General features: G+C 41.6%; 2 protein-coding genes across 3 annotated transcripts in view; one reads left to right on the top strand and one right to left on the bottom strand.

Annotated features, from left to right (window-relative positions):
- Nucleotides 1-9,472, bottom strand: part of LOC121370938 (transmembrane protein 196-like) — a 33,904-nt gene extending 24,432 nt beyond the window's left edge. Inside the window, exons 1-3 of one of the 2 annotated variants that reach the window (XM_041496486.1) lie at nt 9,066-9,472; nt 5,995-6,108; nt 249-376 (exon numbers count right to left, since the gene is read on the bottom strand). The gene's annotated coding sequence lies outside the window, so the exon portion shown is untranslated. Of the gene's footprint in view, nt 1-248; nt 377-4,130; nt 4,522-5,994; nt 6,109-9,065 lie in introns of those variants that run through there. The other variant, XM_041496485.1, reaches the window with a different exon arrangement.
- Nucleotides 9,473-10,879: 1,407 nt separating this feature from the next.
- Nucleotides 10,880-13,090, top strand: LOC121369944 (serine/arginine repetitive matrix protein 1-like). The gene has a single exon (XM_041495027.1). The coding sequence runs from the start codon at nt 10,880-10,882 to the stop codon at nt 13,088-13,090; it is 2,211 nt and encodes a 736-aa protein (XP_041350961.1).
- Nucleotides 13,091-18,365: the final 5,275 nt, after the last annotated feature.

Below are 18,365 nucleotides of genomic sequence, written 5' to 3' on the forward strand. Positions count from 1 at the left end.
TGAACCGTAATTGAATATAAACAAGAAAATTAGTGTAAACAAAACGAACGATATGTCTGAATTGATGTTCCACGAATATTAACAAACATAAAACTTGTTCAATAAAAAACAAAAAAACCCACATTAATTAATAATAATGATAAGAATAATATCCTTCACATTGATCGGTTTTCATTTGAAACACCTAAGAACTAAAATTAGTTTTACTAATCGTGCGTAGTAACCAATCACAAACCGTACGAACTTACTGTCGTCTGCTACATGTTTTCGTCACTCCTTCCAGAATAAAGCGTGCGCATCCGTGCAGTATAGCGACCGCCAGCTATCTGCGATTTGAGATCGAAGAGCTTGGGATGCAGACAATATGTCGAGGGTTCTGAAAATAGAAGAGAAATTGGACTTTGTACGTCCATAATTTTGTTTAGTGGTGCTCGAGGCTGCTTCGTGCGATTCCGCCATATAACAGTGCTACTGGGGAACTGTAATTAAATAAATTTACAGTCATACTGCCTTGAAAGCAGACATCGAACGAAATAACCAAAAAATTGCCTTCTTTATGCCTCAGCCACAAATGCATCGTAAGTGGGTAAGATGCTCGTACGATGTGTGTTTTTGACGATATCCAACGAATATCCTACGGACATCGTTGAGTTTTTAGCCGATTTTGGGGCATCGTAGGGTCATCGTAAACTTTTAATGCGGAATTATACTTTTTTGAAGACCGTACGATTTTTAAAATCAGAAACCCACCGCAGACATATCGTAGGGGCACCTTGCGGCCTTGAGGTGACCTTGCGGCGGCCTTGAGGTGACCTTGTGGTATCTGGAGACATCGCAGGGAGGCCACACGATGTCTCTACGATGTCGGGACAACGTACGGGCATCGTATGGTGACCGTACGGTGGCCGTAAACACACCGTATCTAATGTGACCATGGCACAGATTTTTGGGAGAACCCTACGATTCTTTCCCGATGTTGCGGACGACAGGACACCGTACGGTTACACACACACACACACACCGCACGGCGACCGGTGCATTTGTAACTGAGGCCTAAGACAAGTGACCGTCTAATAAAGGGTAATACTTTACTAATGGAAACTAAAGATGTCAGAGGGACCCCAGGGGCCCGGGCCCCGCTTAATTTTGCGTCAGTTATAATTTTATTGCATATTAATTTTCATTTTTTTACGATCCCTACGGGAAACCTCACCCAAAGTTCCCTTGGCATTCCGCCTCATGTCATTGCCCCCCTCCCCCCCCCCCCCCCCCCCCAATGGATTTTCTGGATCCGCCACTGGATGTTCCAGTCTCGATATGGTTGACTAATTTCGTTGGCTCCAGTTCCCGACGAATCTGCTTGTTTGGTTTTGCTTCAAACTAATTTCTTGTTACTATCAAGGGGGCGGAAAGTAGCCCAGTGGTCCAGCGCGCGGTCGGTGTGGGATCGATCCCCGACAGTGGGCCTATTGGGCTATTTCTCGTTCCAGCCAGTTGACCACGACTGGTATATCAAAGGCCGTGGTATGTACTACCCTGTCTGTGGGATGGTGCATATAAAAGATCCCTTGCTGCTAATCGAAAAGAGTAGCCCATGAAGTGGCGACAGCGGGTTTCCTCTCTCAATATCTGTGTGGTACTTAACCATATGTCTGACGCCATATAACCGTAAATAAAATGTGTTGAGTGCGTCGTTAAATAAAACATTTCTTTCTTTCTTTTTTTGCTACTATCAACATCAGGCCGACCAAAAACTGATAAGTTATATATAGTGTCAGACGATCCTAATTTCACCGGCCTATGTGGTGTAGTGGTTAAGCCATCGGACGTAAGGCTGGTAGGGATTGGGTTCGTATCCCGGTACCGGCTCCCACCCAGAGTGATTTTTTTAAAGATTCAATGGGCAGGTGTTTAAGTTTGTTTTGTTTAACTACACCACTAGAGCACATTGATTACTTATTCATCGGCCATTGGATGTCAAATATTTTTGTATTAGTAGCAAGGGATCTTTTGTATGCACCATCCCACAGACAAGATAACACATACCACAGCTTTTGATATGCCAGGTGTACTGGTTGGAGCGAGAAATAGCCCAATGGGCCCACCGACGGGGATCGATCCCAGACCGACCGACAGCACATCAAGCGAGCGCTTTACCACTGAGCTACGCCCCACCCCACCCCCCACCCCGGGCAAGTGTAAGGTCACTACACTGACTTCTCTCTCACTAACCACTAAATAAACTAACCCTCTGTCCTGGACAGACAGCCCAGATAGCTAACAGCGTGCTTTAACGCACGGTCTGACGCACAGTCTGCTCCCCATCAGTGGCTGGTATATCAAAGACCGTGGTATGTGCTATCATGTATGTGGAATAGTGCAAATAAAAAATCCCTTGCTACTAATGGTAACATATAACGGGTTTCCTATCTAAGATTTATATGTAACAAATTACCAAATGTTTGACATTCAATAGCCGATGATTAATCAATAAATGTGCTCTAGTGGTGTCGTTAAACAAAAACAAACTTTAACTTCAGTAAACAATGGAATACAGCTGTATATTGATCAGCTTGTGTCAAATTGGTGTATTAAAGTGTTATGTATTCGATGAGAGGTCTTTCACACCGAGTTAGCTGTAGAAATTTAAAAAGTTAATTTTATTAACTTTTGTTGCACTAAGTCACAATGTTCTAAAATTAATGCATGCGGTATACCATTCTTAAAATAATACATTTATTTAATATCTTTTGTGTATACACTTCGTTGACTAACGTTTTCAATTTTCCTTTATTATATACATATAAACCTGAATGATTGTGTTTAAATATCCTACTACTATCAAATCTCCTTTGGCCTTTAAAATTATTGTTATTGTTATTGTACAAGTTTTGTTTTCTGACCCGATCCCAACCTGTAGCATATAACCGATTTGTTAGGCCGCAAGTTGTATCCTGGCCTGTGGCTTATTGCGCATTGTGCGTGTGCGTGTGCGTGTAAGTTTACGTGTGCGTGTGTGTGCTTTTTTTTTTTACTCCAGAAAATAGCATACACATCTCAAGGTTTAATTTGTATATTATTTCATTTGTTTATAAAAAGTAGTGCCCCCCCTAGGATTTTGATCAGGGTACGGCCCTGCACATCATGTTTACTTCAAGTATAATTCCAACTGCAATTACTAGCTACGGATTCTTGGCGAAGCGAGTAAGCCTATTAGAACGTTACAAGATTCGTTTTATCGTGTTGTTTAATTACGTAAATATTATATAAGATATCGATTAATTTGAAGGTGGTTTGTCTGAGTTTGTTTTCTTTGTTGTTGGTTTTGGGTATTTGTTTGTTTATTTTTGTTGTATTGTGTTGTGTTGTGTTGTGTTTTTTTGTTTATGATAGTTAAATGAGAGAGAGAGAGAGAGAGAGAGAGAGAGAGAGAGAGGAGAGAGAGAGAGAGAGAGAGAGAGAGAGACGCTGACATACCACACACACACACATATATACACACACACACACACAAGCACATATACTCATGCGTACGCATACATTATGAAAAACGAATTTGTTAATTTTCAAACTCCATACCGAGGACTCACCTTAAACTCGTCGTGTCTGTTTGGTGGCAATAAATACCGCGGTTAATCAACGGTCCGTTCTGATGGATTCCTTAACACAACACTCGTCTTTTAGAGATAATGTCAACACTCGTCTTTTAGAGATAATGTCAACACTCGTCCAGACTATGGGTCGCCCTTATGTAGGTATCAGAGATTAGACGTAATAGAACTTCGATCTCTGCCCGTCGTTCTTTAGACGAGGAACGATACAAACATATGATGCAGGCCTATACTTTGGCCTTCCTTGGAATCCCTCTGCGATCAATAACTGATTTATACCCAAGTAATTGCGCTCAAGTCAAAATGTTTACCATATTTCCTCGGAGCCGTGATTAATTTTCTACCGTCTGGACTTAACGTTCTTCAAAATGTATGTGTTCCACTCATACCATTTTGTGTTTATTAAAATTAAGCTATATAATTGGAAAGTCAGGATGAGTTTTGGGGCAAAGCTGAACTTCTAAGATAGCAATTTCTATGACTGAACAATTAAGACAGAAAGGGGGGGCTAAGGCTTACCTTCTTTGTGGAAGGGGGATCACAATAAAGCTTCTGTCGTGAGTCCAGAATTACCAAGAAATTTGTTTTCGATTTAAATCCATTTTTTCTCTTTGACGTCTGCGCCGCACGCGTTCAGGCGGCCATGATGGAAGTAGATCTGGTCGGCAGGCAGTGGTTGAGTTTATTGATCTCCCCACGAGCAGTTCTCACTTCGCATCGATCCGACAGATCTAAGAACTGTTCTAAAATTGGAATGTCACTGAGGCAAATAGCTCTTCAATCGCGAAAGCTTGTTACTTAATATATTAAAAGCAAAAAAAAAGAAAAGGTTCTGCCCGCAGGATATGTTTTTTGTGTTTATTTAAAGCAGGGGTTATTTTTGTGTCAGAAAAAGCCATGGCTGAAGGGAATAAGAAAATATTCTCCCTAGAAAAATTCTACATTATACTCCAAAATAAAGACAAGACACTTTGCTTGTAATCAAACGTCTGTATGTATATATTGATGTATGAATATTTATATATTGTATGTATGTTAGGTTTGACTATTACATACATAGATATTAATGAATTGGCGCAGGGGATAATTAAATCCTTTTTGGTCTCATCAGTTGTCTCATGGCGTTGCTGGGACTCGAACCTGTGGCACTGATTCGCCCGCAACTTGCATACTTGCTACGATACATTCTGAGCTATCGAGTCATCCTTAAAAAGAATGCTCTTTAACTCAACCATATGCATGGGGCCTACATGCAATGCGGTCGATCCCGTTTACATGCATTACAGATTGGGCAAACCTAGCACTGGCTAGTATGTACTGATGTATGAATATCTATAATATATTGTTTGTATGTATGTATGTATGTATGTATGTCTGTGTGTGTGTGTGTGTGTGTGTGTGTGTGTGTGTGTGTGTGTGTGTGTGTGTGTGTGTGTGTGTGTGTATGTATGTATGACTGTATTCAAAATAAATAAATATATATATATAATATATATATATATATATATATATATAAATAAATATATATATATATATATATATATATATAATTCGTTTACATAGTATACAGACAGACAGACATGATTTATTTAACGACGCATTCAACACATTTTATTTACGGTTATATGGCGTCAGACATATGGTTACGGTCCACACAGATATTGAGAGGAAACCCGCTGTCGCCACTTCATGGACTACTCTTTCCGATTAGCAGCAAGGGATCTTTTATATGCACCATCCCACAGACATGGTTGTACATACCACGGCCTTTGATATACCAGTCGTGGTGCACTGGCTACATAGTATACACTCGTTATGTAGTATTATACACTACAGGTTAAAACCAATATAGAGTACAATATTTAAAAAAGGAACGGCGATTTTCTGAAAAAAAATCGATTTAGTATTCGAATAAATGTTACAAAATGGCAATTCCAACATTTGTTCTAGCGAATGAAATAAGTGGGGTGGGGGGGGGGTCAGACAGACAAACAGGCAGGCAGGCACACACACACACACACACACACACAGAGGGGGAAGGGAGAGAGAGAGAGAGAGAGAGAGAGAGAGAGAGAGAGAGAGAGAGAGAGAGAGAGAGAGAGAGAGAGAGAGAGAGAGAGAGAGAGAAACGATGACTCACACGAGTACTCTTAAGCTGTATCCTAACCGGCCGCGAGCGACGCGAGCGATGCGAGCGATTATTTTAGAAATCATTGATTTCTCGCGGCCGGTTAGGATACAGCTTTATCATCATTCGGCAGCGAGTATCAATTTATATGAACCATCTCACAGACAGGATCGAAATGTCCTCAGTCTGTTGCCATTTAACATGTTTACGAGTAACAGAGAGCCCTTTTAACAACTATAATTACATACTACATACATTTTCTATTTATAACGTCCTTCTTCTGATCGATCTGATTGTTGTAGGTGAAGTCCATTGGCGGGGAAACTATGCATCACATAACAGGTGTACAAAACCAGTTGCATATGTTATCTGTAAATAAATAGATGATTAAATTTTCACTTTAATTGACGTCTTACTGTTTTTGAAATGGTGTAATGTCAATAAATTGGTACTCCTTTGAGAAGCTACTCAATATCTACGCACTGCAAACGACGGTTCGCATGACCCACCATTTTCTTTTACTACATCTCGTTACGCCTTTTTTTTTACTTTATCAAGAGTTATTTCCCCTCAACATTTCGAGATTTCTATATAGTTGTAGAAGTGCCATACTTTTCTACTTTTTAATGTATTTTTTTAATACATTTATGATTTTTTAAATAACAACAAATGAATCGAAGTTTGTTTTGTTTAACGACACCACAAGAGCAGTTTGATTAATTAATCATCGGCTATTGGACATCAAATATTTGGTAATTCTGACTCGTAGTCAACAGAGGAAATCCGCTACATTTTCCTAATTCAGCAAGGGATCTTTTATATGCACTTTCCTATAGACAGGAAAGCACATACCACGGCCTCTGACCAGTTGTGGTGCACTGGTTGGGACGAGAGAAAAAAAACCTCAATCAGTTGAACTCGGCACCTCAGACGAGCGCATAACCGACTGAGCTAAATACCGCCCGACAAATGAATCGATCCCACACATAATCTTTGCATGAATAACTCAAGAAGATCGAAATTGTACTGTACTATTTCTTACTCCAGCCTGTGCTCCACGATCAGAAAGAACTGAATGTACAGACATTGATATTCTAAACAAGAATATTTATTTACTATGTAATTTTAGTAATTAAAAATGCTCTGTTAGTCGAAAACATCTTAACTATGACAGCAAAGAGAAAGAAATGTTTTATTTAACGACGTACTCAACACATTTTATTTACGGTTATATAGCGTCAGACATATGGTTAAGAATCACACAGATATTGAGAGGAAACCCGCTGTCGCCACTTCATGGGCTACTCTTTTTGATTAGCAGCAAGGGATCTTTTATATGCACCATCCCACAGAGAGGGTAGTACATACCACAGCCTTTGATATACCAGTCGTGGTGCACTGGCTGGAACGAAAAATAGCCCAATGGTTCCACCGACGGGGATCGATCCCAGACCGACCGTGCATCGAGCGAGCGTTTTACCACTGGGCTACGTCCCGCCCCTCTATGGCAGCGAAGTCAGTATAGCCTCTTTAGTATGCTACTTAGGGAGGAAGAAAAGTTAGGAGCACATTAATTAATCATCTGTTGTCAAACATTTGGTAATTTTGACAGTCTAAGATAGGAAACCCACTATATGTGTCTATTGGTAGCAAGCGATCTTTTATGTGCGCCATCCCACAGACATGACAGCACATTCCACGGCTTTTGATACACCAGTCGTGGTCCACTGGCTGGAACGAGAACTAGTTCAAAGACAGACGAGCGATTAACCAATGGGCTACTTCTTACCCCGTTGGACAGATAATTAGACAGGACACCCGCTTCCGCTACGCCATGGGCTATTCTTTTCAATTATTGCAGCAAGGGATCTTTTATATGCACCATTCTACAAACAGTATAGTATAGATCACCGCCTTTATTATGCCTCGTTCCAGCCAGTGCACCACGACTGGTATATCAAATACAGTGGTATGTACTACCCTGTCTATGGGATGGTGCATATAAAAGATCCCTTGCTGCTAATCGAAAAGAGTAGCCCATGAAGTGGCGACAGCGGGTTACCTCTCTCAATCTGTGTGATCCTTAACCATATGTCTGGCGCCATATAACCGTAAATAAAATGTGTTGAGTGCGTCGTTAAATAAAATATTTTCCTTCTTTCTTTCTTTCTTTCTTTCTTTCTTTCTAATAAGATTCTCATTAACAGCTAACCATTACAGATATTTATATCCTCTTTATTTTTTCTTCTTTCTGTTATTCTCTGAAACAAGTTAAATTCAGGAGCCGATTTAGGATGGGGTCAAAGGGACCCGAGTCCGCAATATTTTTGGTTAAGTAATTACATTTACATTTGTATCAGGTGATAAATCTTGTTATCAACGCCACCGAAGGACTTGACATTAATGTTACGGGCCCCCTCTATAATTACACAAACCTAGATCTACTCGTGAAATTATTGTGTGTTTGTGGTATTGTTTGCAAAAATAAAAATATGTATTGTAAAATGTAGGAATAGGTCTTGTTTGTTAGCAAGTCCCCAAACCGCTCATTTTGTATGACCGTAATAAATGTTTAAAGTAAGCTTTTTTTTTTTTTTATTTTTTTTTTTTTTTAACCCTTCTCTCACCCCACTACCCTCCATTTTGTCCTCTCCTCTCCCCTCTCCCCCTCTCCACTCCACTATTCTTCCCTCATCTCCCCTCTCCTCGTCTCCCCTCCCCTCTACCCCCCCCCCCCCCCCCCCACTTCTCTGTCAAAATAAATATCAAAATTATTAATTACTGGTCGAAAATTGTTAGTCAGATAAACATGTTTGAAAACATTGATATCCGTTCCGATATTACGGTTAACAGAGGCGGATCGAAAAGGGTGTATGTGGTCTGGAGGTCAGTCACCCTTCCCCCTCCCCCCAAATATATTCAAATGCCTTTGTTTGTGGCTTTTTTTGGGGGGTTGCCCTTTTTATAAACTGGTCCATATGTTCTTTCCCCTTAGTTCTCTGCCTCCCCCACCCCAATCCCACAACAAATGTACATATTTTCACTGGATCCGCCCTTGGTGAAGGTATTAGTGCATTTATATTGATATACGCTGGTTCTAAATACATTTTTATGAAAAACTATTAATTTTAGGCGATTTGAGGACAATGTTTCCGTACTCCAGAAATATTTTTGTTCTGAATCGGGCTATCTGGAGGAGTATGTGTGTGTGTGGGGGGGGGGGGGGGGGGGGAGCACTCTCCATACGAAGGAGAACAGTCTCTACGGGGGCGCAAGGCATATTTTATCATTATCTATATACAACAGGACCAAAAAACACAACGCACCCACGTACATTTTCGTCCTCCAGTGTTTTCTTCGGGCCTGTGAACAACAATTCATTGTTGATATGCCTTTCTCCATTTCCATTCCCTCTTCTCCCCCTCCCCTCCCTTCCTCTTTTCTCTACCAATTCGCTCTACATATTCCTTCTCTTACCCTCAAATCGCATTCCTTCCTCTACCATTTTCACCTAAAAATAAAACGTTTACGTACACATTTTGTGTAGTGTATGTCTGAAATACGAGAGATAAGTTATCTCATAACATTTGTTTAATCCTCTTTGAATTATCTCCCTCAGCCTGCTATACGATTAGAAAATGAATGAAAGTTATTTTCAGATGCTTACGCGTCTTCTTTACAAGCCAATGTACTGTATGGTAAATACAATATACGATGTGGAATGGTATCTTGGTTTACGAAGATCAGACGACTATGCAGATGGGGGATTTCGGGACTTGAACTCCAAACCCAACCCACCCCATCCTACCCCGCTCAAATTCATTTTCTTTTTTTCCCGGGAAACCGTAACACTTCTCTCCGAAAGTCTAGACCCCTCTCCGCACCTGTTCAGTGTTTGATTTATACATATATTATACACATTAGTATTGTATTACAGAAGCAGTGATACTAAAACGTAAGTAGGGCTAAATCATAAAGTGTAAATTTATATTATTTTGGGGAATATAGCCTAGATATTTCTTCCGTTGTAATTTATTTGGCCTATTATTACATTAAAACATCAAGGAGTAGGAAAAAAACTAAATACAAAAAATCCTAAATTATTTTGTCTGTACCCCCCCCCCCCCCCCTCCTTTTTTTCTCTTTCTTTCTTTTAAGCCATATAATGTTAGAATGTCAATCTTCCAGTTCTGCTGGGACATGCTCACACATGTAGATACTAAATGCGAACAACCCTGGCATTCTGTAGAATGGCTGTCATACGAGTCACCGAATAGCATGTTGACAAATTTAAGTCGTGGAGGTAAGGAATCTCGCTAGAAAAGACTCCAACCTGGTGGTGCAGGCTGTCAAAACGAGAAGCGTCCTAGCATTCAATCAGTTCCAATGATCGCATACATCCCAGCTGAAAACTCAATTTCGCTGACAAACACAAAACAAAAATGGAGGATTCCCATATCAAAGCAAGTGAACGCACGTGCAGTGTGCATAGGCGAACCAAACGCGACTTAACCATGGTGTGCTCCTGATTGGGAATAAATTCTGATAGGCCTATAGGCCCTAATTAAAACTTTGATTAAAAGCCCCTGGAAACATGCTTCAAAAAAGGAGTTTTTAAACAAAACAAAAACAACAAACAAAACAAAACAAACATAATATTAAAATGTAGCGCAGGGGCGTAGCGTGATCTGGACCGGGGGGGTGGGGGGGGGGGGGGGGGGGTGGTGTGTGTTCGAATATGAACCAAGTGGACCTTTTTCTATTTTGTTTTTGCACCACCCAAAACTCCATATTTATAAACCTGTATGTTTTAGTACTGAAAGCGGACCATTTGCTTCAGCGGGGGGGGGGGGGGGGGGGGGGGGTCGTCTGAACCCCCCTCCCAGCCTACGCCCCTGTAGCGGATGTTCATAACCGATTCTGTATATATAAAATGATTGATTCGATCGCCGCCGTTTGCGAACGTGTACACCGTGTACACCGTGGGAGAGAATAATTATATCTTACGTACTATGACGTCATTGGTTTATTTTCAGAACTATGACGTCGCAACGTTTATTCGATGTAAACAGTTTATATAAAATACTTTTTCTCCTGGGAATGTCATTAAAATCCTAAGTTCGTGATAATAATAGCAACAATGACTTTGGTCGATATAAACCAGTGTACAGTTAGGACTTTAATCTCCAAAGTTGGTTTACCACTTGATTTGGCTCGCAACATTGTCATGTACAAAAGAAAACGAAGATGCCGTCCTGCCATAGCTCATATGGACGAACTGTGGAAAATCCCAGGTATGAATTGTAAGTTTTTTGAGATGTTAATGAAGCATTACAAATCAAGTAACTCGTCTATAACATCATCTACTACTTCCTTTATGATGCCTGCAGTTATCGATTCGAAAAAGAATGTTAGTGTGCCTAGTGAGATGATGAAAGAGGACGAATGTCATAGAATGACAACACGGCAGTCGACAAAACGGAAAATGTCGAACTCGCCGAATAGGATAGGGCCATATAAGAGAAAAAAGTCACGGAAAAGGACAAAGTTGCGGAAGAAACGCCCTGTGTCGAAACCCACTGCTAAAATTTATCCGATCAGTCAAACAAACACGAACGACAACAGTCACAAGGAGGTGAGCGGAGTGCACTCCCTTGCGTTGAACCCTGTATCGGTATGCACCTCGAAGTCTCGTAACAGGCTTTTCGTGACCTACAAACCTGGTCTGTCGGAGCCCTTCGCCCTTCTGTCAAACTTAGAATCATGTAAGACGTCGGCACCGGAAGAGCCACTGCTACCTCCATCATCACCTGCAAAATCTCAGAGAAGCCACAGATCAATTAAGTCTGCGAAATCTCCCGGAACAAGGAGATCAAAGACTCCTCAAAATTCCAACAGCTCTAACAAGTGGGGTGCACAAACGGCGCATCGATACTTCGTGAACGACCTGATCACTGCGCCCGACGCCAACGAATCGGAGAAAAGAAAGTTTGTAGAAGCTTGGATATCCGAAGTCGAAACTAGCAGCCCTCACAAACGTCACAAAACTGACGGATCGCGATCACGAACACTAACACGAACGCGAACGCGAACGCGATCGCGATCGCAATCGCCATCACCCGAAGGTTCAGATAAAAATGAAATTAGAAGTCCTGCCATGCGATCGCTATCACCCGCACGTTCAAATAAAATTGAACATAAAAGCCATGACAAGCGATCGCCATCACCCGTACGTTCAAATAAAAATGAAATTAGAAGTCCAGCCAAGCAATCGCCATCACCCGTACGTTCAAATAAAATTGAACATAGAAGCCATGACAAGCGATCGCCATCACCCGCACGTTCAAATAAAATTGAACATAGACGCCATGACAAGCGATCGCCATCACCCGCATGTTCAAATAAAAATGAACATCGAAGCCATGACAAGCGATCGCCATCACCTGCACATTCAAATAAAAATGAACATCGAAGCCATGCCAGGCGATCACTATCACCCGCAATTCCAAATAAAACTGAATCGAGAAGACAGCATATTGTGGAGGACAAACAGGTGCCAGGGACGAGTGGAGAAAACTACCACAGGGCTAGGTCTTCCAGGTCACCGAAAGCCAAATCGCCCCCGCCACCAAAAGCGTCCATGTTGCCCGCTTCACCACCATCGTCCAAGCAATCGGTGTCATCGGAGAGTCAGAAGACGATGTATGTGAAGTCCAGGACCGTGGACCAAGAACCGTCGGACAAAAATATTCAGGACCAGAGGAATCGAAGGCATCAGAAACATCATAAGGAAAAGAAGCACGAGAAGCTTCAAAAATATCAGAAGGATGAAGAGTATAAGAAGGACGAGGAGTATCAGAAGGATGAGGAATATCAGAAGGAGTATCAGAAGGATGAGGAGTATCGGAAGGATGAGGAGTATCAGAAGGACGGGGAGCATCGGAAGGATGAGGAGCAAGAGAAGGATGAGGAGCACGAGAAGCATGAGGAGCACGAGAAGCATGGGAAGCACCACAAGAAGCACCACAAACGTAAGCACTCCCACCATGACCAGCACCACCAGAAACACAAGAACAGAGTGCGATTCGACAGCAACGTCAACGGTCGGTCCTACAAGGTGGACCAGCTCATCCCGACTCCGAAAGACGACGTGCCGCTCATTAACAAGTCCACGGTGAAGGACTCGGGACCGATGGTATACCCGACAGAGCGCGACCTTGCCCGTCACAGGAAACGAAAGACGCGCAAGTCGCAAGGGAAAGCTAGTAGTCCCAAAGGACGCCCCAGGCGAACTCCAGCCCGACAAGGCCAGGCGCCGCCACCCTCCGCGGGATACTGTACCATAACGTAGAGTACGTCCAACCGAAACACTCAATGCCGTAGACTGTCCAAAAATAAACTGTGGATTGTTTAATGGAAACTATGCGGATTGTCTATTAATAGAAAATTATGCTTTTGATGGGTCATTGTATCATAGAACCCCTCGTGGGAATATTGTATCACAACGTAGAGTGAATCTTTTAAGGCATATACCTGGGTTGTATATATATAATGGTAACAATTTAACATAGATCTAGATAAGTCTGATTTAGATCTGTAACAGAATTCATTCTTAGATACTAGCTATATATGTAAGATCTATGGTATTTAATACATTACTGTTTAAAATTTCGCAACAAAAATAAGTGTATCTTATAAATATGAAACACCACAAGTAAATTCAACTGTGTTTCTAACAAAAACATTACCCTATTGTTTTGCATTGATATATGTTCATGATTAAAAAGAAATTATGAATAAACGCTAACAAAAAAAAGGTTATATACAAAGTAATATAAAATACAGACACAGCATTAGTGTATCTCCTTGTTTCCTACAGTTCATATCTAATACCTAAATTCTATCCAAACTGATTGATGAAAACGAGCAATTATCTTCAAAATATCCAATCACATTTATCACCTGAAGTAACTCTATTTAGATATGGTTGTATATATCATTCCAAAATGAAATCCCACATTTTAAAATCAAACTTTAAAAAATATAGCTGAAGTATGTGAAGGAATTGTTGGTTACTCAGTCTTCAAGTCTACGTTATTTGGTAAACATTTTATAAATATTTACTTGAATGCTGGAGTCTTATATAGATTATTGTTTTAAGTTTATTTTAGAATTATGAATTTTTATTTAAGTAAATACAATAAGATATGTTTAATGTCTTCTATAACAAATCTCGTTTCGGACATCAACAATACGGGAAACAAAATACAGGTCAATAATTGTACATTTTAGAGGCAATTTATTATACTACGAAACATTACATAATATTTTGATATTACATAGTTTACATGTCTTAAAATGTTACTAACATGTTAATAAATTATGATGGTTTATCAACTGTGTTGCTGTTATTAGTTTTGCGAGTGCGAGTGCGAATAATTTGTACATGCTCATATACCACTAGAGTTTCGAGCATGTCCGTCCCGGGGCCTGTCTCTGGATAGCCAGGGGTTGTCCCGGGACAGAAATAAAATAAGCGGACAATTTTGAAATTTACATCCAAAAATTAAATAGTGGGCCTTTAAAATTTTGATGCGCATCTCTAATATAATTAATAAAGAAAATTCTACTCATTAAATTTGGTCGCTAGATTAGATCGGGTGGTTAAAAAGAAATTAGATAAGATGGGGGGGGGGGGGGGGGGGGGGTAGAGTTGAAAATGGTCAGAATTTTGAAAATAGCAATTAGTAAAAAAGTTAATAGAATTATAAAAAAAAAAAAAAAAAAAAAAAAAAACAATTACACGCCAAAAAAAAAAAGAATTGACTGCTCGGTCGAATATTTATATAATTTGGAGCATTTTAGAAGGACAGTCCAAAAATAAATAAGAGAAAGAAGAGAGGATCGGACTATTTAATAATATTAAAAAAAGAGAGTAATTTCGACATAAACTTTTGAACGAAGGTCTAAAAGTTTAAAGTCCGATATATATGTCCACGTGAGTGGCCTCGTTAAGGCCGTTAGGTTGGTTTCTACTTCGGAGAGGCTGGAGATTCCCGGAGTTACGGCAGTTGGTTTTTTCGCTGACGTAGTGTCTGAACTACACTGGAGTAGCCGGGGCCGCAGACTGCACTGATCATCTTGTGTATGGATCTGTTGTCGATCTTGGCGAACAAGATGCACCGTCTGTAGGTCTGGTCCCTCCGGTGCGTGACGACTACTCCAAGTATTCCACTCAAAGATCTTGTTGTGTAGCTCGTAGCTGCTGCCGTCATCCAGTGGTCTCCAGTCCGCATTGAGGTATCCTCCCCGAAGTTGTTTGTGGATAACAATCGCGTGTCCCCCTGCATATACTGTTTTGCAGTTGGCGTCGAAAAAGTCCGTTGATGGCAAGGACCCATTTGGCGTCGTCAGGGGCGGGGCTACCGGCGGCGGCTTGGTCTTGGCTGGTTGGGTGGCTCGGTGATGTCGCCTTCCGCTTCGCCGCCGCAACATTTACGTCCAACAACATGTCCCGTGTGCCGACTCAACGGGATTTACGGTCGGTATAAATGACCGCTGCACTCCGGAGTCGGCGTCCAGGTGGTGGTCGGTGATGTAGCGCCTTCCGCTTCGCCCCCTGCATATACTGCCGCAACAACAACATGTCCCTGTGCCTAGTGCAAGTCGGCGTCCAGGTGGTGCGGTCGCCTTCCGCTTCGCCGCCGCAACAACAACATGTCCCTGTGCCTAGTCAACGGGAGCGGTCGGTATAATTGGCCGCTGCACCGGAGTCGGCGTCCGGGGAGTGGAGGTCGGTGGTACCGCCCTTGGAGGCTGGCACATCGCGATGTCCAGGCTCGAATACGGCTGATCCGGGGATGCAGGCGCCGATGGCGATCGCGTCCTCTCCGGCGAACTCGGTAGGGGCGGCGACGCAGAAGGGAGCCGCCAGCTTTGTCTCTCCCCCCCCCCCCCCCCCCCATCCGAGCCGTCCCTGGCACGGGTTTCTTCTTCCTCCTTCCTCTTCCAGTCCCTCCGTTCTATTAGTTTTGGATTTATTTTTTAATACCTTTGAGTGAGTTACGTAGCCCAGTGGTAAAGCGCTCGCTTGATGCGCGGTCAGTCTAGGATCGATCCCTGTCGGGCTATTTCTTGTTCTAGCCAATGCACCACGATTGATATATTAAAGCTCGTGATCATTGGTACGTCTTCGAAGATGTCTATTAAACCTGTGTTTTCCGATTTGTACAGCAAAGATAAGTACCAGTCATATATTAAAATCTTGCATGAACGCTATCGTTCTCGTAAAAAGCAACAACAATTTCTGGTATTATTAAACGGATCTTTCTATCAGCTACATAAGGTAAATAGTAGCAATCAGAATACAAAATGATTTTAGGTGCGCTGTTTGTTAAGTGGTACTTAAGTGCGTTATTTTTCACACTCGCCAGATTGAAATTACGTGCGCTGTACGAGCGCGATCGCACCCGCGCACCTTAAACGGCAAGGTCTGGTGGTATGTGATATCCTGTCTGTGGGATGGTGCATATAAAAGATCCCTTGTTACTAACGGGGAAAATGTAGCGGGTTTCCTCTTTAAGACTATAGACCTTATGTCAGAATTACCAAATGTTTGATATCCAGTAACCGATGATTAATACATTAATGTGCTCTAGTGGTGTCGTTAAACAAAACAAACTTTTAACTTTTAATAACTTTGTTACTGACCTCTGTATCTACATGAAGCTTATCACTGACTATTTTATTTTGTGTATTGTGAAGGTATGTAAATATAGGCGTACGGGCTCCCTTTTTTTTTTCTTTTTTTTTTTGGGGGGGGGGGGGGTTGCAGGCTTGTTTTTGCCCCAATTAAACAAAAATACTCGAATCTGAATATCAACATTTATTCATATCAGCATTATTGTCAAACAGTTATACAGAGTTAAAAATGAATCACTACGCATTTTTACATTGGTTAAACTAACTTTGATGATGGAAATGCATGGTACAAAGGTCTCAGATTAGCACATTGGGGTGGGGGGGGGGGGGGCAGTTACCCCCATCCATCCCCTCTCTCGTACGTTATGTGTGGAAACACTTTTAGTTGACATCGTACTTATAAAATCTGGAGGAAAGGATAGGCGATGGATGTCTGTTGAACAACATCCCAGCACAGTTGTTTACATTTCAACTTATTTTCATGGCTTATATTCAATTAAGGTTCAAGATACGCTGTCCTGGGCACACGCCTCAGATGTCTGTTCAGGACAGTGGGTTGGTGATGTATGGTTACATAAGATATAAGGTGTTTCGATGTTAAAACATATATTATGTATGGGTAAATAAGAAAGAAATATTTTATTTAACGCCGCACTCAACACATTTTATTTACGTCAGACATATGGTTAAAGACCACACAGATTTTGAGAGGAAACCCGCTGTCGCCACTACATGGGCTACTCTTTCCGATTAGCAGCAAGGGATCTTTTATTTGCACTTCCCACAGGCAGGATAGCACAAACCATGGCCTTTGTTGAACCAGTTATGGATCACTGGTCGGTGCAAGTGTTTTACACCTACCCATTGAGCCTTGCGGAGCACTCACTCAGGGTTTGGAGTCGATATCTGGATTAAAAATCCATGCCTCGACTGGGATCCGAATCCAGTACCTACCAGCCTGTAGACCGATGGCCTAACCACTACGCCACCGAGGCCGGTATATGGGTAAATAATCTCCATGACTGTCTAAGGTCGCACAACTGAAATAGGTTTGATTCACGTTCTGGTTAAAGCTGTGAAGTATGTATGTATGTATATATGAATATCTATATATTGTATGTATGTCGAGGTTGATTGTTACATATATAGATATTAACCCACTGGCGCAAGGGATAATTAAATTATTTCTGGCCTCACAAATTGTCCCGTGCCTTTGCAGACTTGCCACGATACCTTTTGAGCTATTGAGACATCCATATGCATGTATATATGTCTGTCTCTCTGTCTATATGTATGCCTCACAAATTGTTTCATGCCGTTGCTGGGATTCGAACCTGTGGCACCGAATCGCCCGCAAATTGCAGACTAACCACGATGCGTTCTGAGCTATATAGAGGCATTCATAAGAAGGGTGCTCTTTAACTCAACCACATACTTGGGGCTTATGATCTACGTGATCGATCCCGCTTATGTGCATAAACAGTGGGCAGACCTGGCACTGGCTAGTATGTATAAACGTATGTATGTATGTAGCCTATGTATGTATGTATGTACTATGCAATAATGTGTGTGTGTGTGTGTGTGTGTGTGTATTATGCATGAATGTGTATGTATGTATTATGCATGAATGTGTGTGTGTGTGCGTGCGTGTGTGCCCACAAAAGACCGTCAGGCCAAATGCTGGAAATTAACGTGCTTATATCAAATAACTGTTCAAATACGCTTGTTGTGAATACAACGTCTAACTTAGGACAGGTATTTTCACAAAACAAGACGTGGGGTGAAGGGCAAGTTTGCACGTTGAAGACAGTGACTCATTCTTACTAATCAGTTTGCATCAGCGAACCTCAGTAATCGCCCATGGATGGGCTGAGGCTGGTATACTTGTTGTCCTTGCATACCTTGAATTTAGATTGTTTGTATGC

Source organism: Gigantopelta aegis, chromosome 4 (genome assembly GCF_016097555.1).
Source record: "Gigantopelta aegis isolate Gae_Host chromosome 4, Gae_host_genome, whole genome shotgun sequence".
NCBI classification, from domain to species: domain Eukaryota; kingdom Metazoa; phylum Mollusca; class Gastropoda; order Neomphalida; family Peltospiridae; genus Gigantopelta; species Gigantopelta aegis.

Coding starts and splice junctions, on each gene's coding strand:
- LOC121369944 (XM_041495027.1), top strand. CDS start 10,880: ATGACTTTGGTCGATATAAACCAGTGTACAGTTAGGACTTTAATCTCC.